The 19,549-nt window shown below is 46.1% G+C and overlaps 1 protein-coding gene across 1 annotated transcript in view; it reads left to right on the top strand.

Moving 5' to 3' along the window:
* Window positions 1–19,549, top strand: part of COL23A1 (collagen type XXIII alpha 1 chain) — a 189,709-nt gene that overhangs the window by 125,496 nt on the left and 44,664 nt on the right. The window contains exons 4-5 of the mRNA XM_026063540.1: window positions 12,213–12,257; window positions 18,042–18,049. Coding sequence (XP_025919325.1) covers window positions 12,213–12,257; window positions 18,042–18,049 — 53 coding nt within the window. The remainder of the gene's footprint in view (window positions 1–12,212; window positions 12,258–18,041; window positions 18,050–19,549) is intronic.

The following is a 19,549-nucleotide window of genomic DNA, read 5'->3' as shown; positions in this document are numbered from 1 at the left end:
CCCCTTGACCGCTCTCCACCTCTCATCTCTGTGGCCCGTTTCCCTACGGCTGAGCATGACCAAAGACGTATTTGGTGCCTCTGCGGCAAGATATCTTATATTTGCATTTCCTTGCATGCTGATGGCAGTTGTAATTAATCGCGGGTGTAACACCTCGTAACTGCGGAGATGCCCAGGGGCTCGTGAAATTGTTGCTTGCATCCAGCCTGAAAATGTTGGTGCTCTTTGCTTTTTCTTGCCGTTGTCTTTGTGTTAGCTGCGGCACGGCCGCTGGTTAGCTGGGTTCGGGTTGGCACGGATCCGCGTGCGGGCTGGGAGGTAATTCTTTAAAAGGAGACGGTGGCAGACACACCTGCCGCTCGGTCCGCTAGGCTAGGCATAAATCGCTTTGATTTATCAAGCTCTAAGCATGGCCATTATAGCTCAGCCAACCTGGGATGCCTCAACGTATTCCTGCTGGAGGTTGTGCGATGCCGGTCGGACACGTGGCAGGAAAAAGGTTTCTGTTGTTCCGAGTGTTCACACTTGCGCCGGGAAACGGCGTGTCCTTTCGAAGGAGCGTATGTGACCGTAGCATGCGTTGGTGCTGTGTGTAGAATGGAAACTATATGTTCCATAAAAGTTAGTTCATATATTCCGATGTTTAAAGCATTTCAGGTGGCGGGGAAAGCAAACCGCTTGCCCACAGCGAATTTGGTGTTTGCCCAGGGTCCTGAGAGGGAGAGGACAGTTGTACCTTTAACTATATGTTCAGTTAAAAGGAGCAGAAGCCTGATGATTCAAGTGTGGTGAAAACTCAAGGTCTAAATATGCATTTCAACACAATGAAATCAAAGTCTTAAAAAGAAAAAGAAGTACTTTTTTTTTTTCCTTCCCTCTATCTTCTCTGTAAAAATTTTTCATCACTGATTTCACTGCATTATCAGGACTAAAATGAGAAACACTGCTTACGAACAAATATAGCATTTGAATACAGGCCAAGAATTCCTTTTACAGCGTAAGCTTTTGTGTGAAATAAAAGCCAAACAGCTGCTCACAACCTAAGTCTGAGTCAGTGATCTAATGCTGTTGCTCTGGTCTCAAATTTGAGGCTAAATTGTTTTGTTGCCAAAGACCTTGTGCCAACCTACCTGGTCCCAATTTGTGAGAACAAAGTACGGTGTTTCTGCTGCTCTGGGAGTGAAATCATTTTATTTGACATTTTTTCCGTTATAATTTCAACCTTGATGTGGGAAAGCCCCCACCAGGTCGAAGCTCCTCTTCTCCTCACCTCCTGTCCTCCTCGAGGATACACCCCAAGCAGGAAAGTGCCTCTTTGCAAGGCTCTTCCAGCAGGGCATACAGGTACATTTTAATAACAGCTTGGAGACTCTTTCTGTTTTGGCCATTAACGTAACTGGCTTTTGATGTATTTGGCCATAATGTAACTGGCTTTTGAGGTATCCTGTTCTTTCTCCTCAAATTTTATATTCTTGTTCTTTTTCTCTTCCTTTCTTTCGCTATGTCCTTCATTGACTGCTCTTCAGGTTTGCCGTTGGACACCCTCCCACCATGGGAAACGCGTTCCCAAGGGCCAACCGTGAGACCACCATGGCCTGAGCTGGGTGTCGGTGAAACATTAGCCTTTATTAAGCCTGTTGGCATCAAAGCTAACCTAATGCTCAGGGAAGAGCTTAGTTTGCAACAAGGCAAATATTTGTATCCCCAAATGATTTAGGTAAGGGTTTCTGTGAACTTTGAAAACTTCTGTGTACAGGAGATAACCAGGAGCAAGTATATCCAGGGCAGTCAGTCTCCAGTTGTCCAATTTCTCCTCCATCTAATTGCACTTTGTACATTACTGGGAGGATGGAAGGAAGGCTTAAAATAACTAAAAATACAGCGGCCCAGTAGTGTCTAAACTTAGACCAATGGTGTGCAGTGTGCAGTTAGAGCTTAAAATCCATTGCAGAGGCACTAACAGAAAGGAGGAAAAACACTGTGGCCAAAAGACCTGATGGTAGCAGGTGTCCTCCCCTTTGGGGCTTGCGCCTTAGCTGGTATCCAGGGATATGGATGAATCTCAGGGTGTGACCCTGTATTTGTCCCAGGGCAAAGCAATGGGTTTTATTGCTAGTTCTGAAAATCGTTGATTTTATTAGAAACTAAAAATGAGAAATTCGGAAGCATGTTTTTTTTTTTTTTTTTAAGCTTCGTGTTGTTGTTCATCTTTCTTCTATCTAAAAATAACTGCAGTCTTTTAAAAGGGTTTAGGTGCTTAGGTGTGATTTTTAAGCACAGTATAAAAATCTGCGTGCAAAGAAAATGGGACGAATCCTTCAAGTCATCTAGTCTGTCTCCCGAACGTGTTCAATCCTACAGCTCAATTCGTAGTTCTTCTGGGCGCTCTTCCATCCTGCCCGTGGCCAATTAGATGGCATTTTCCTGACGCTGGTGATGAAAACAGCATCGCTTTGCATCTGTTGTCATGATCCTCCGACAAACCTCAAGCTCTGTAAGGTCACAATAACGTTATTAATAGCCTCTCCTGTGGGCTGAATGGTATTCTGATGGCATTGCTCGGAGTACCTTTCCCGGGGCTGTTTCACCGACACATTTACTGTTAGGGTGGAATTCCTGGTGTCTGAATCATGTTTACTTTAAATTATCTTGTCAAAAAGATCATCGATCTTACGCTTTGTAGTTGGCACAGACGGTAAATTGAACAACACCTCGTCAGTAGTCATCTAACATAATATTATTCTGTGCTGCAATATACTTCATCTTGCAAAATCCTCTCCCGAAACTGCCAGCCGTGGTTCCCCAGCTTCAGAAACCTGCTCGCAGCAAACTCGAACACTCAGCTCTGGACGCCTGCCCAAGGAAATGCAAGTAGCGGACCTCCCTCGCCTGCCTTTGTTTAGGGCCGCGTGTGCATCCGTGCCTCCAGGTCTGACGTGGTGGTGCCGGGTGTAGCCGGCAAAATGCAGCATCCTGACAGCCGTGCGTCCCCTCCCGGCTCGGGAAGCCCCAAATCTGGGTACGCTGGGAGGATGGCTCTGCACGTAACCGAGCACTGTGTTTTTCCTCTTGTGTCAGCAACTGGCTGCTGTTACAGATGGTCCGCTTGCTTAGGTGGACTTCTCGTTTGGTTAGTTAGGGACAATGTAAATTCACAGGTCCGAGTCTCATTGCGGTGCTCAAACCTGTTAGGTGTTGGGGAGAAGGATCACCTGCGCCCATCTGCGATCGCTCAGACGGCTGGTGCCTTCAGTCAAAGGCAGGGTGGTAGTTTTGCTGGGTCCTTTATATTGGGTAAATTTATTTTGAAACGGCCAGCCTTGTTAACATCCATACTTTAGAGGCATTTATTTGTGCAACGCTGCTGTCTGTGCGATTAAATGATACAATTCATTTGTTAGGCTTCGTACATCCCTTATTTAACGTTCAGAAGGCTTCATCCAAGCCAGCTTGTTGCTCATCGCTGGATTTGATTACTGGAGGCTGCAGGCTCTCTTGGAAGCTCAGCTGACGTCCTGTTAAGCTTTCAAAATCGATCGCTGCTGCTGTTTTGCTGAACTTGGCCGGGAGCATAGAAATGTCAAATAGCTGGTGTCAATCCGGAGCGAAACTGAATTCCCCATGTTGTGCTCTCCGATTTCCCTCGATCTGTAATGTCTGCTGGGACACGTGCATGCTGGTGGTGAACTGCTGCTACCATCATATGGAATAAAATGCTACTAGCTATGGCGCTTTCCTTGCATATACATCCCATGTGGAAGGGGTTTTGCTGCGTGGTTTTTGTTCGGGTTCTGCTTTGCTAAGACGCTTTTGTTTTGTTTTTGGAGGCTTTGAGGCATCTTGGAGCCCTGGCCCGTGAGGAGGGTTGGTAACCCAGATCATGAAAAATAGCAACAGCTCCAGGAGCCGACTTGGTATTTGTTTCAGGCAGGTCGTTCTCGAACCTTTGCTCTTTATTAAGCTGTTCTTATGGGGTGGTGTGTGGAAAACAAGGTAATCCTTTAAAGGTTGGAGTAAATTCCTTCTGCATGCTGAAAACTTCTGGGGGATTAAATAGAAGAAAAACATTTCTTTTGAAGACAACGGGAAGAACTTAACAGCTTTTTTTAAGATGCTGTAATTGGGACATAAAATAGTGCAATGTTGGAGGAGTTTTGAAACTGGAAGACTTTGATTTTTATGTTAAACTTGATTTGTAACATGGATGCTAAATCTGTTAATATTATTTGCACGATCGTTGTGGGCTTGCTCTTGGGATCAGCTTGGCCGCTTCCTGCAGATGCTTTATGGCTTGCACATGCCCTGCTGCACTCTCCTTTTTAGGAAGCCGAGAAACAGAGAGGGTGGAAAATCTGCCAAAATGGTGCATTAACCATAGGTTCTGTCCTTAGATGTGTTCACATAATAATATTTAAATACAAGAAAGTGATTGTTTGCTTAAAGTCTATAAAACGTATACTTCTGTCTAGTTACAGGGATCTTTTCTGGACGTATGAGAAACTGCATCCCCTCAGCTACTCTCTTTGCTTGCCAGTTTCTCTTCTCTTGCTCTTCTCCCATTTTGAGTAATACTGGAGATGACAGAGAATATTTTATTTCTTGCTGTGGGATCCTGAATGTGGACAGTTGACTGGCCGTGGAGGATACGTGTTAGTTTTGAGTACTTCCATGCTCCAAAAATGCAGTTCATCATAACCCAAGTACTTTGAGTCAGAACTGAATGTTTCACTAGGGACATTTTTTAATCCAACATGTCAAATTTGTTTAAACGTGGGACTGTAACTGAAAACGAAAGGAAGCAATGAGTGCTTCATTATCTTGCGTACCTTACAGAAGTGTCTTGCAGTTCTTGGAGCAAAGCAAATAAGCCTGTTGCTGCAAGAAATCCGCAACCAACTCTCATGCTGTAAAAGCGCTCCCAATATGTGCATACGGTTGTTGCGTTTGTAAACAAACTGATATTTAGTGTGGGCAAATTTACCGGCTCAGCTAGAGCATCCTCTGCTCCGTCTGCTAAATAATTCTCTGCAACCTGGTGACTGGTGCCTTCTTGCTTCCTCCGGAAGGAGGCTTCTTGTTAGCAACTATTTCAGTTGTAAGAAGCCTAATTCCAAATGCTTTCTGTGAAAGCAGACTTGAGGGTATTAGTTGGCTCATCTGTTCCATGTAGCGATGTTTCAGGTTACCTGTTACTGAAGATACTGTAAGGACGATTAATTTTAGTCACATGCTAAAGGAGGACTCCAGTGTGAGCTTAGTATTGCTTCTGCTCCTCAGCTTTAATATCACATGATTTTCTATCTAGTACCTATTGCAGAAAAGGAATCTGTGTTGATTTTCCAGACTCGGGTCGATGACTGTACGCCTGGGTTGCCTAACCACCAAGTCTCTTGAAAGAAGAGGCTGTGATTTGCTTGCAATTCATTTTAACCTTTCCAGGTGTTGAGCGTTATTGCTGCTCACGCCTCTGAGCTGAGCAGTGGTTCTCTCTAAATGGACTTCTAAGGATTTATTTTTATGAAAAGAGTGAGTTAGCCTCACAGGGCACTCACGCTGCAGCACATATGGGTAAGGCGAGCAGAGATCTCTTACAAGAACCATCCCTTACATCTCTCGCAAGGAGGAGATGGTCGCAGTTCTCATAAACTTGAAACAGAGCATGTGTATGTGTTTGCGGAGATGCTTGCTTTCTGAAAGGCTGCCAGAGGTACCATCTCCTCCCAGGGTTCGTACTAAAGCAGCTGCCTCGGTGCAGATGTGGGGAGTTGAAATCTGCCATGTAAACCTTTCTACCTTGCATATGGCAGCACGCGCAGCTGCCAAAATATGCATCGTCTTGTTTTAAAAATAAAAAGAGGGTATAGTCTGTACATCTGCTGCTGCCCTGCGTCGTGCTGCAGCTGTGCCAAGGTATTAGCTGAAAATGGCCTGAGTAAGACCAGCCATAACAAACGGGAAAAATCCCATGTTTGATGTGAGTGCAATTGTGGCTTTATTCCAGTCACTTCTTAATTTATATCTCAAATTCAGTTTATCTTTATGCCCTGGTGGCTAAACAAAAGAGCTGTATGCACTTGACTGTTTGAAGAAACTGTCTCTGGGTGTGGGGGGAAAAAAAGAAAAACTGATTTTAGTTGGGGGTGGGGGGGAATCCACGGTTGAGCTCAAAGCTACTGAGAGAGCAGTGCAATCTCGGTCATTTTAAATGGGAGCATAATCAGAGCACTGAGTTGTTTTAGCGCATGTTTATATTTCATGTCACTCATTGAATGATCTTGATTTTTTTTTTCTTTTGCAACAAGCATCTACCGAAGGAAAGAGGAGCCACTGTGAGCTAGAAGTGAGAAAAACACTTAAACTCGCTCCCAAACGTGCTTCTGGTCTTGAAGAGTTGTGCTCTCCTGAGCTAGCATGTGCTGAGTGTGTGTTTCATTGGTGCTGGGCAACGTTTGATCTAGGACTCTGAGGTACCCTTAAATTTTGTTCCTCAAGGTTGAGCACAGAGATGCCCAACATGTTCAGAGGAGGAGGATGCTTGTGTGCTTCCTTGGTTAGAAAAGCTCCATGGAGACATACGGGAAAACAAGTTTGCTTGCTCTGTATCTTGAAAGCAACTGAGTCACATGTTGAGCAGTGAAGTTTCCTCAGGTAGCAAGCAAAGGTTGCTTTCTGGGTGACTTTTCTACTGACATAAAACATAGCCCAGTGTTTTGGGGAGGTTTCAGAGCACTTGGGCCAAATTCAGAATTAATCTAAATTTTTTTTGTTTGTTTGTTTTGTTTGGAAAACTTCTGTAGACCGTAGGTGCTGCATGTTTCCAATCTGCCTCTGGTATTTGCTTTGAATCTTTGGGCCCGTTGGAATCCAAAGCCAAAAAGGTTCACGCAAAACGTGACCCAAAACTGTTTAATCTTAGATCTGTGGTCTCAGGCTCTGCTGCCTGACTCGAATACCTGATGAGTATCAGCTGAGCAAGCAGCTCAGGCTCTGACTTCTGTCCGCGAACCATAAACCTCTTCCCCCGGGAACCAGAGAGTAAATTGGCCTTTGTGCTGGAACGGCCGGCGAGGACGGAGCTGCAGTTCCTACCGCTGCACGCTGCAAAATTCACCCTCCTTGTCAGTAAAGCCATAGGAAAAAAAACATGCTTTTCTGAGAGTGGCTGAACCAACCAATTTGTTCAGGCTGTTTTTCTGGATGAGTCATTTTTAGCCTAAAAAGCACTGATTAATGAACACAGCTTGAAAAATGCCAAAAGGGAGGAAGGGAAAAAGAATCTAAACCTCTTCAAGCTCCCAGAAAAGAAACAAAATAAAACAAAAAAAATCCAAGCGTGTGAGTGGGTTGATCCTTCGAAATGGTGTAAGACTTAATCCCACATTAGAGCACGGGTTAGGTACAAGTGCACATGGGAGGACACCAGCCCGGGAAGGAGGAGTATTTGTCATGGGATATCCTGTGGGGCATCTGCCCCATGCTGCTCACCTGGATGTCAGGCGCCGCAAACCCACCTTGCGAGGTGGTAAGAGAGGCCCAAAGAAAGAGATGGGCACGGTTTTATGATTATTTCTGTTCATATGTTCTCGGTGGCAACGGGTGGCGCGTTGGAGGAGTGTAAAGGAAAAGCTAGCGTGAGCCTGGTGCCAAAGGTTCTTGGGTAAAAATGTCCTCTGCTGGGGTGACGCTTAAAACATAGCACAGTCTTGATTTGCTAATTAGTCATTGTAAATACATATCTATTAATTGCAACACAGAGCTCGTGCAAAGTCACCTCAAATACAGGTCAGTCTTTGGACTATGATTTTTAAGAAAGCTTTTGTGGAGGAAGAAGAATTAGCCCCGCTGTCTGTAGTCACTTTGGGTGAGTTGATTTGCGATGTTAGGGTCCTAGTACCGCAGTTCCTGCGGTAACTGAGCTCCCGCGCACCCCAGTGAGGCTTTGCCTGCATCTGGGCTGCGGTGGCAGGTGCCTTTTCTTGCTGGCGCTTAGACTCGCTTTATTTTGGATGAACACCGATCTCCCTTGTTATGCCCAACAGTAAGGCAGGCGGCAATTTGCTCCTAAAGTACGAATGAGAGGAGCCGGCGATACGGCCTCGCAAGTCTGGGAATGTGGGTCAAGGACCAGGTTTGATTCAATTAAATGGGGTGAAAAAAGAAAATAACTGCGTGTGGTGCAATGGGCCTGTTTTTCTGGTACTGATGGGATTACGAAGCTCACTGAGCAGAGCTGGTGCTGTGTGGCCTGATTTGCAGTTCTCTTGGGTAAATTAGTTCAGATAGGGATAACTTACTGCACTATGGAGAGGTACTTGGTTTTGGCACTTCATGATATATTATGTGAACTATAATGTCGATTTTAATATCTCATTTACAAGCCCTCATTAGACGACATAAGTAGCCACTTCCAGGAGAACAGCTAAGTCTGTGCAGTCTATTTGCTGTAAGCTTTCTCCTTGGTCCTGAGTAGCTACTCTGTAGTTGCACCTACCAGCTCTTCCTCGTAACGTTTCCAAACAGCAACATTTCTCGTGCTCTTCCTTTGTCTTTGCATTACTGAATCTATCATCTCACTGGGAAGCTTATAGCGTTGTCAGAAATTGCGTATTATGCCCTGGATTAAGGCTGTTTAGCTTGGAAGTGACAAGTTGTTTAAAAATAGACTGTTTTATGCTTTGTATTTATTCTCCTTCCCAAAACCGTCTTTCATAAAAATGTAAATAATGAACTCCCAGTCCTGATAGAGCAGAGCTGATATGGTCAGGAGAAAAGGCTAAGCTTTTACCCAAATGACACTAATGCAGCATAAATCTTAATTATACCGAACAAGCATCAAACTGCAAGATCCTAGGAGATGGAGTCATTAGGTAACAGCTTATAGTTAACATTTATCTTCAAACAAATTTGCGGTCCTCCTTAATTTTCTTTGTGGTCTTCTAAAGAAGGTTGAAGTGAGAGGCGTAATAGGCGTGAGCTTCATGCCCAGCCCTGCTAGCTGCATCTGTCCCACGAGGTGTAGTAGTCTCTCGTCATCGCGTGAAAGCTGGTGATGCTCGGGACGGGCTGTGGAGAGCGTCGGTGGCCAGCACCGTGTCCCCGGCCCCCATGGGAGCTGCTCTTCTCACGGGGCTGTTGTGGACGTTGTCCACCGCTGCTTCGCCTGCTTTGATTCCCACAGGGGTGTGCTGAGCTTCCAAAACCAACCCCTCGGTGCAGTCCAGAAATCGCCAAAATAATCATTTCCAGTCGTGCAGGCTGTGGGCTTGATGTGGTCGCCTCTGCGTGAGACGAGGTGGCAGCCCACGCTCGTGACTCCCGAGCTGCTGCTGTGCTGCCGTGCGCTGGTCTCGCCTCTAGCACACCGGTTCTCCTTCCCCCGTGCGCATAGCAGGATTGCAGCTAGCTTGAAACTATTGCCTAACCTGGGTGCTGGGTGTGTTCTTCCTTTGAATCCCTGCTGAAGTTTTCTCTCCTCTGAGACCTTTCCATAGTTGACTATTGAAAGGCAGTAGGGCTCTATATGTTGCTTCCAAAGTACACTTCTTCTGCTTTCCCAAATCTACCTGTTTCATCAAATTGTTTTCAGGTTAAAAAAAGGCAAGTAAAACAGATCAGGGTTTTTTTTGTTTGTTTGTTTTTGCCCTCGACTTTGATTTGTCTCGTGGTTCCCACAAGCATGCCGTATTTGTAATTTTGTGTTACACGCATCTTAGGGCATTTCCTTCTGGAAAATGAAGAGATGATTAAAAGATGTAGGCAATAGTCAATTTTTCCCTTTTTGGGCTAAGCGTTAGGAAATCCCTTTAAAATTAATGTTGACGGGGGGATGTTTTTTTAACAATCTTTGGTTTCTTGGAGGTTTCTCAGATTGTCAGCTCAGAGGTTTCTGAGCAGAAATGAGCTATTCAGGCTGGGACAGAAAATGCGTATAATGTTTCAGTCCATGAAAGTGTGTTCTCATTGGGGAACAAAGAGTTTTCTTTACAAAAATCTGTGGAAACAAGTTAACTGGAGATGCTGTCAGTGCCGCTGGAGAGCTCGAGCGTGAGGAGAGCCCTGGGTCCAGCTTGACTTCCTCTAAATTGCCTAAAAGCGTAGACACCAGGCTCATTAGTCATTTGTTAAAAACTTGGCCTCCCTCTCCTACAGCTTCATTAGGACACGTCCCACTCGACTAGAAACCCTGTGGTTTTCCTGATTGCTGCTAGCAGAACAAGTAAAGTACAATAGTTAACGACTAGTGCTAGATTAAACACGCGTGGGAGGAGGCTATCAAAGACGGCAAAGGGTTGAGCGAGAGCCATGTTTCGAAGCAGTCCTCCCGCGTGGCTCAGGAGGGACCGGCGTATGTGAAGGTTGAAGCACGTTGAGGAATCCCGGGCTCTTTGCCCAGAGGTGGGAGCGTCAGTGTTGATGGGGAGGTTGGCGCGTGCCAATGCCAAGGCGTGCGAATTAGCCACGCTGAAAATACACGCTTGGGATGATTATTTTTCAGCAAAGCTCGTAGCTTGTGATCAAGCCAGCGGAAGCGGTGTAGGCAGCAATACTTCATGATGGTGAGCTCAGCAGGTCTTTGCAATCTGTCTACGTAGAGCAGCGCTCAGTCTGGTTCCCGTGGCTGGGGTGAAAATGGGCTTTTCCATCCTTTAGAAAGATGAGACCCAGCTGCTTAGGGAGCTCCAAAAGGTGCTTTCTACCAAGTCCTTGCACAGGTTGGACGTTCATGGCAACGTTGTCCTGGGTTGCCCATCTTACCCTCCTGCTGGAAATTCCCCTCCCTGTAGCAAGGGTGGCCCAGCGGGAATTGCAGTTCCTGACGTTTGATGCCGAAGGGCATGTTGGTCTCCTAACCAGCATGGGAGAGCCTGTGGTGTACGCTGAAGATGTGCGCCTGGCCTGAGAAGAGGGATTGCTGCAAAGTTTACTATAACATTAAAGAGAAGAACTCTAGGCTGTGGCCAGGGGCAGGATCGCGCATTCAGACCCAGAAATGTTTATACAGGAGGGGTAATCTTGATAGGAGTGCAAAAATATTTAATCATCTCTGTTTATTGTCCCCTTCCCTTAAAACTAAAAAAGCAACTGAAAGGAGAGGGAGCAGCGGAGTTTCCCACATGAAACGTTTGCTCTTGTTTTCCCACCGTGAACACTGCTGTCACTCAGCTAATGCTCCTCCAAAACTGGCCAAATTGGCTGCAAAACCCAGCTTTGTGTCCCCAGCTGGCAATGCATGTGTTCCACCAAGCGTGGAAGCTGCCAGCTCGCAGGCAGGAAGGCTTTATTCCAGCGGAGAGATTGCAAAAGGTTAGTTAACAGCACAGAAGTACAAGATGTTATGGCTTGGTCAGAAGTCTGGATGCCCGACTGGTGCTGGAGCAGTACGGTGCGTGCGTGTTCCCGCCTGTATCGAGTGCAGGTTTCTTCCTTGGTTAAGGGTATTTTGTCACTTAAAATTTGTCAGGTTGATCATTTAGCTGTCATTACCTATACGAGGAAGAAAAGCAAATATTTTTATATCTGAAACCTGGGCCTGAAATAGTAAATGTGTGATCGGATCTAGGGTGTTTTATCACTCTATGCAGAAACTTCTTCCGACCCGGGTGCTGATTGGTAACAAAAGGTTTCTGTTCCTCCTTTTGATGCTTTAAATATTGCGATTTGGAAAAACTGTGACTGCCACTTGTATCGTGCATAGATGAGTACCGTCACGTGCTCCGCTGCAGGATACAAGTTCACATGTAGATTCTGCAAAGTGCTTTTCCAGAATGTGAGTGTTTGAGGGCACGGTGGGCACCAGTATTGTACACGGTTCCCTCTACTACACGGACAACACCAGTGAGTTCAAAAAGCCTGTTTCACGGCTTGACTCGGTTTCTGAGCCCTGCTTTTTAACGGGGAGAGGGAATCCAAAAGGCCTTAGTGGCACGCAACCTTGTAAAAGAGGCAATGATCGTTCTTATTTAAAATGAAAGGGTGAAAAAGAATAGCGTTGTTCCCTTGAGGTGCTGTATGCAACGGATAAGGGTGGTGTTTTTCCCCCGAATTCGGTGCATTTTGCAGTAACATGCTATTTAAAATGGGCGCTTGCAGTCTACTATTTTGGATAGTCCTGAAGGGAGGAGGAGGAGGAGGGACCACGCGAGGAGGTTTGGGTGGTGGCCGGCGATGCTTGCGTCCGGCGGGTGACTAACTGCTGTTTCTGCTTTCCGCAGGCCCGCCAGGGAGGCGCGGGAAGCCGGGACGGCGCGGAGAACCCGGTAAGCCTTGTCTGCCCGGGGGGGGCCGTGGGACGCGCACCCGGCAGATAACCAGGCTGCGTTTGTCCCGGCAGCGCAATAGCTTCCGTCCGCCTTTCGGCATCGGGGATAACCGAATCGTGGTCGTTAGTCCTGCTCGGGGCTCTCTCGGTCGTACACGCACCAGCCTCCCCATGAACTGTCGTTTGAGCTGCTTGGTTTAATAATACGCCCCTTGGCTTGATATCTGGGGGTCGGAGCAAAAAAGGATATAGAAAGCCACGTGGAGTTTGCAACAACTTTATAGATTAGAAAACGAGAGGTGAAATTCAAGAGTTTTTCATCTCTTTAGGCTCTTTAATTTGGAGTAAATTAATGGGGAAGCATAGATTTTTGCTTAACAAGGAGACGGCTATTTGCTGCCCCTCGGATACAGGCAGGTTTCTGGGGCACGCCGGGAGGTTGCCGCCTGGGCGCAGCCTCTCCGACCGCTGGCCTGAGCATCCCGGTGTCGGCCGGAGCGCGCGGCAGCGGGGACGTCTCCGCGGCGGTGGGGACGTCTTCCTGCTACGGGCCGTAAAGCGATTGCCGGGGAAGGCAGGCAGGCATTTCCTTTCCATCTTCCACTGATGGCGTTTCCCGGTGCAACACGCGTTTTCCGAGGTGTTTTTGATACCTCCTGAAGCATCGGGGCTTATTCACAGCCGAGGGCGGACGCTGGGCTCGCGGGGACAGTGACCAGCCGGTGTGATGGATCCCAGTCCCTCCTTCACCCCCATTTCCATAGAAGTTGTGCTAGTGGAATTGGCTCCTGCGTGACCCATTCGAAAGCTTTCGAGGTAGCTCCAGCTCTCACAGCGCTGAGTTTGAGCATTTGCCTTGCCCTTCGTTCGTGCTGGTCTGTGCTGGCAGCTCTGGAAAGCAGCGTTTGCTCTTGCATTGACGCACGAGCGTTGGAGCAATGCTGTCATCGGCCGGGGCATTTCCGACCCGGCTTTGGGAGGTTTGCTGCCACGTTATGTTCATCTGAGTTTCTTCCCCACGGTAAGCACGGAGCATCCCTCCTCTTAAGAAGCAAAAAGCTGCCAGGGAATTGGGGCAGGACCAGCAGGAAAGCAAGAAGTGTTATGAAGAATTAATTATCGGTCGTCGGTAATGACTTATGCACACCCTTTGGACTTCCCTGCAACTGTGGAAGAAATTTGAGGAGAGCGGGATACAACTGGGAAGGGCAGATGGATATGCCAAACAGTCGCGGTGGAGGTTTGAGCCCATTTCTTCCTCTGAAACTCAGCAAAGGCAGCAGCAAACACACGCGTGTGCACGCAAACACGCAGGATGGGGCAAAGCCATTTCATATATCTAATGTAATGCAGCCCCCGAGAATTGTTCCGCTGTATTACGGATACAAAGAAACACGAAGAGCAGACTTGCCTCCCTGTATTGCTTTTGGCCTAGCTGCCAGATGTTTGTTTTCATAGATAGCTTGAATATGTATTTATATATTTGCTGGAGAGCCCTCACAGCACATAAACCAGGTCCTCGCTCCTTCGCTGCAGCTGCTAAGTGGGAATAACGCTGTGTTTGCGTAGCGTGATAGCATCCATCCCCGGCACCCGGCGTGGTTGCAGCCTTGCGGCCCCTGGACAGATGCCGCTACGGAGCCAGCGGGCTCGGTGCTCATTTCGGGCTTGCCAAAGGGAGCGCTTTTTCTGGCAATTGTTGAAATTAAAAACTTTTTCTGATCCATATTGAACCTTTCAATGTATATCTCATAAACAAGCAGAAAAAATTTTAAGAGCTTATCCTGTCCCTTTTCAGTCACACCCTTGTATTGATTTAAGACAAGCCTGAATTTCACTTTTTTTTTTCCCCCCCTTATGATGGATTCAGATCATAAGATTAATCCAACAGCTCTGTTTCTCCAAGCTAAGCATTCATCATCCTTGAAGCATGCTGAGACAACCGGTCTCTGCCGCAGAAATACACCACGCCATAAAAAGATTCATTTTAAAACAGCTCTAGCAAAACTGAACTATTTAGACCATTTTGAAACGGGGCAATCGTGGTTGCACACGCTTCCAAAAGGCCTTGCTAGCCGGACTCGCCAAAGCGGAGGGGGCCCGTGCCGGCAGGGAAGGCGCCCTGGGAGTCGCGGCTCTGCTGAAGACCCCAGCGTGGGTGTCTCCTGCCTCCCAAACCTGTAGTTTTTGCAAGAGCAACCTTATTCCTGCCCTTGCAAACTTGCGGCTAAGAGGATTCGTTTACGATTGTGAAGACCAGATCCATCAGACATACCTGAACTACAGATGGATTGGATCCAGGCTTGGGAATTTAGGCTGTTTAAATATCAGTTCAGCTCAAAGCCTCTGCCTAAAACCAGACTGTGGGAAAATTGTGCCAGCTTCTTTCATAGTGGCGTGGTTCTTTTGCCCCGGGTTTGAAAAAATCAGTGCAAAACTCAAGATCTCTTACGAACAACCAGGAAGAAAATGCACCTAAAATTTGGAAGGTCTGCAGAGTGTCCTGGTATCTGTCTGCTCTCGTTGCACTGAAGCAAGAGCTGACGTCTGATCCTAGCAGTTGCAAGGCGAGGTAGCGCCCGCTCGTACGGGCTGCGCGCGCTCTCGGAAGAGAGGGACCCGTGTTGGCTGTTTGGGGCACAAAATTCTGCTTTCAGGTAGGGGATTTTTTGGCAAAGTGTTTTACAATGGAAAATGTTGACTTGGCGAAACCGCAGTTCCTACCAGAAGTACACGTTTTGTTTACCAAAAACTTTCCATTTCAAAAATCACTTGTAGGGAAAATGTTTTGGAATTGTTGAAATGGGATGAAATAGCCTTCTCTCTTCCTCACTCTCCACCCCGTGACTTTTTGTTCTGTATTTACGTTACACTAAAAATGTTTCTTTAATTTGAACTTCTAACCAAGTTTTGATTCAAAGTAATTTTTTTTGTACAGCCCTTCAGTTTACAGAAACACCCTGATTTGGGATGGGGAAGAATCTAAAGCTCCTTTTAAGAGACAAAACCAAAGAAAGTTCTCTGTAGGGAAACATTATTTCTCTCCTGGCCCTACAACTAGTTAAATCCCATCCTTTACCCATTAACACACTTTCAAAGCCCTCAGCCGTGTGAATGTGGACAACTAACTATACCGTTGGTCTCAGTCAGCACGTGTGTGCGTGCATGCATGTGGATGGTAAATCATATAGAGCTTTTTATTTATTTGAGATTTTCCAATGCTCACTGTATTTGTCAGGATCAGTTGTACATATACCCTAGTAAAAGAAGATTTCTCTGGCTTCTACTGAATTGCAGGAAAAATCTAATCTGTCCTATATTTGCTCTCAATAACAAACATCTTTGCTCTGAGAGAATATTCCCCGTGTGCAGCAGCACTGAAGCACAGATAGGATTAGGTGCATGTTCCTATAGATATTCAGGTATACATGTACATATGGGGTTTTTTAATTGTCGTTTTTACATCTTCAGGTGGCCACATATACAAGTCTCGACCTTGGGGCTGGGTCCCTTGCTCATTAAGGACGATAGCGAAGCCCCCACTGACTTCAGCACGCGGGATAATCTTGGGTGGTGTTGCAGAGGTTTTGCTTTCCCTGCCAAGCCCTGTCCTCCTCTTTGATGGCAGGAAAGCTTGGATGATAAATGATGTGCAGATTAAACAGAAATGGTAGCTCATCCCAAAATTCCCAAGCTGCAAAAATATTTGCAAACAAATGACTGTGACCTGTCTAGAGAAAGGGCTCTCATCTCCCAGTATGTTTGTGTGCTGCCTAGGACGATACTACCATGGTCTTTGGATATATAAAACAACATTAATGTTAGTTGATCGGGAAATCTGGGTCATGTATTTTTAATGAGTTTCTATTTCCAGCTCCCTCTTGCACAACTGCTTATATTTGTAGAGTCTCTAGGCATTTCTAAATATCTATATGCCCTAGTGATTTCAGATATTTAGATGTTCACTCATTGCAGTATAGCAGTAATGTATGCTGCAGATCAGGGAGAGGAATGGCGTATTTCTCTCGTTCGTAGCAAATTTGTTGCAAGTGCACAGACTTTGGTCTACAGGTTGCTTTGTCTCCCTACTTTTCGTTCTGAAATGTGTCCCCAAGTTAACTTGCTATGGTATTTCAAATTCACAGAGGCCGCTTCCAACTTCTGTTCATTATAATAATAATTTCCAACTGGTTTCATTCTTTCTTTAGAGCTCTCGAAATGATTCTCGCTAGTCAAGATTAGTGGTAAATTTTGGCAAGTTTCTCTGAAAGACCGTGTCTTGTGCAATGCGCCTGCACCGAAGAGATGGCTGGTGGGGGGCAGCCCCTCGGCGCATGGCTGACTCCTTTGTTTATCGCTGGCTCGCAAAATATTTGACTTTCTTCCATAGGAAACAAGTGTCTTGTGGCTAGTCTTAAAAATAAAAATAAATCAGCAAGCCAGAATGTTATGTTGTTTTTATGGCGGGAAAAAAATACACTTATGCCTTAATGAAGATTTATCCCGCCACATTCTGCCAACAGTGTGGCTGAAGATTAGCGCAACTCCACTGATGAAGGCTGTCCTGTATTGCATATACAGAAACCCGTCCGACTGCAATTCTCGGACTCGAGAGGAGAGCATTTTAAAAGAGCACTTGCCTGCATATGTTGGGAGAAAACAGAAGCTGAAAAAAAGGCAAAAAGGCAACAAATTCCAAGGAGATTATAATTGGTACATGATTGAAATCCCATATTAAAATAATTTCCTGACCGCTTCTTATTTGAGGCTTAGTTTTTGCTTTTATACAAAAGGGCCTTTGTGGGCAGCTTGGCGTGAGTGAGTGAATAAATCAGGTTTATGCTGAGTCAGATTCTCAGTTAATAAATTGGCTTAGATCCATTGACTTCTGTATTCGTGAGAAATTAAACCAAGGGAAAGCAAGCTAATAGCCTCGTACGTGTTTTAGCGCTAAAGAAAGTAGGCTTCTCCTGGGCCCGGAGCGATTTGGAGGAGTTCTTTTCCCATCGGTGCCCGCAGCACGCCCGGCCACGGGATCGGAACAGTGTGCGGAGATGAACGTGTCGAGTTGGCGCACGTGGATTAGCAGACCAGTTCTGGGCAGCAAGCGCTGCTTGTCGGTAGTTGGTTTTGGCCCTGATTTTTAGACTTTCTTGGGTTTTGTTATATGTGTAAATATATAATTTTTCCCTACTGCCATAAGCGCAGCTTTAGGCATCAGTCCTGCTGCCCAGCATCCAAAGCCTATCCAAGACGATAGGGTCTTTCCTAGAGATTTAATTGCCCTTGCTTCCACGTCCCCGGGGACTTTGGTAGTCGTAAGAGCTCGGTGGGGTGTGCGACGGGTTTTGAGGCCGGGGGACGTACGGGGACCAGGCAGTGTTTGGGGTTTGTGCGTTACAGGTGGCCTCTGCACGGGCAGAGCTCGGCTCTGGCTGCATCCTTGCGCCACGCCAGCGGCAAAGCTTTGCCTTTTGCAAAATCTCCAGCTCCTCTTAATGCCGCGAGGCAAATAAGGTATGCAGTGAAAACGCACTTTTTTGCTCATAAAACTCCAGGTCGAGGGCTTTTGCTGGCAAAGCTCCACTGGTGTGCGGTCAGGTATACTTAGACTCCCGCCTAAGTATATCTGGAAAGTCACCAATCCGGGGTTGAACTGCCAACTGCTATAATGTTCTGGTGTTGTGTTTTGTTTTTTCCTGCTATGTGCTGTTTTATCAGATTATACCTTTTTTCTTGGTAATTAAGTGACTTTTCTCTTTGTTTTTCTTTTGTTTTGCAGGGCCTGCAGTAAGTATCGTGGATTTTACTCTTGGATCAACAAAGTTAAGGCTTCCCCTTGCCCTTCCCCCTTTCTTTCTGTGTCATTGCAAAAGAACAGCATTTTTTGGTAGAGGTGTGTCTGGAAGTAAAATTGGTACCAGATGCTGCTGTATTTTTTTTTTCATGATTGTAGACAAATAGAATGGGGGGAAAAAAAAAGCTTTAAAACGTTTAACTTGCTGCCCTGAGGGGCTTTCAGTAATTTTAAACCTAGCAAATATTCAGTAAAAAATTTTCCTTTTAAAGAGTTCTTCAGCCAGCTTCCATTTAGCTAAAAGAGCACTATACTAATATTTTAACATTTTGGTGGGTTTTAGTTCTAAAGCTCTGTCTTACTTGTCTGTTGTGTTTCCATCATTTAATACTGTATTGGGTAGCCTCACGAACAGCGATAGAAGAGAAGGTGTAGCGGGCTTTTCCTCTCTTTGAAGCTCTTGGGAGAATAATGAGCTTTCCTACCAAAACAAGCCCCAAGTGCACGGGGAATTTGCCATTTGAAGGGGGAATAGTTGAGAATGCGTTAACTCCTTCCAGTGTTCAAGCGTGCCTTTTGCTGCCCCACCACTGTTTCCAGATCTGTTGTTCTCCCACCGCTTTTGGAGTGAGAAACCGGCGTTTAATTTGTGCCCTCCAAGTTGCTATGGGATTTTTGAAAGGAATTATGGGCGTTTGGCGTTTCTGCCTTCGTCCTCCCAAAGACAGGAGGAGAGGTTTGACGCACGTGCTCTCTTGTCGGTGGTTGCACCGTGAAAGTTAGGTTTCTTCCCACCGTTCTCTTCCCACGGAGCCTCGCTGAGGTGGGAACGGGATGGTTTCCATAAAAATGAGCTTGCTAATTACTCTTGGCCAAATTCATTTCCAGCTGGGTAAATTTGTTTAAAAGCCAGAAGTTGATAGGGAAACGCACGTAGTGTGCGAGGGCTGTAATGTCGTTGCTTTGGTTCTCCTGGGCTCGACAGCACTTTACCTGTGGTTTTAATGACCTTTAGGCCTTCGAAATTTTGCTTCTATTTCAAGTTCATTTTTCTAACCCGAGGGCTTAAGAGGAGTTTGAGCACAGTTACTATTTGGCCAGCTTTGGAAGTAGCAAATCGGGGAAATCTAAGACTTAATGGCTTTGACTTAACCATCCTTAGAGGAGAGCTGAGACTGTTCTAAAAGTTGTGCCTGATATTAATAGTAAATTCAAGACTCCGAGTGGCTTGAGAAATGCAAAGAAATGAGCTTGCCTCGTTAGTTTGTGCGCAAAAACTTAATCTGCCAATGAACTAGCTTTCCTGTAAGTATTCTCTAATTAAGAACTGTAACAGAGTCTCTTACCCATGCAATAAAAATGACTGCATGGGTTTTGGAAACAGCGGTTAACAGGCATTAACTGCAGCAGAACAATCTGCAAGTGAATTCCAGATTCCTTGGCGCGGAGCGGAGGTGAATACCGGCTCCCAAGGCTCCCCGCCACGCTCGCTG

The sequence above is a fragment of the Apteryx rowi genome, unplaced genomic scaffold (genome assembly GCF_003343035.1).
Source record: "Apteryx rowi isolate R43461 unplaced genomic scaffold, aptRow1 scaffold_2, whole genome shotgun sequence".
NCBI lineage: Eukaryota > Metazoa > Chordata > Aves > Apterygiformes > Apterygidae > Apteryx > Apteryx rowi.
Note: the sequence above shows the minus strand (reverse complement) of the source record. Positions and strands in the feature narration are given on the sequence as shown.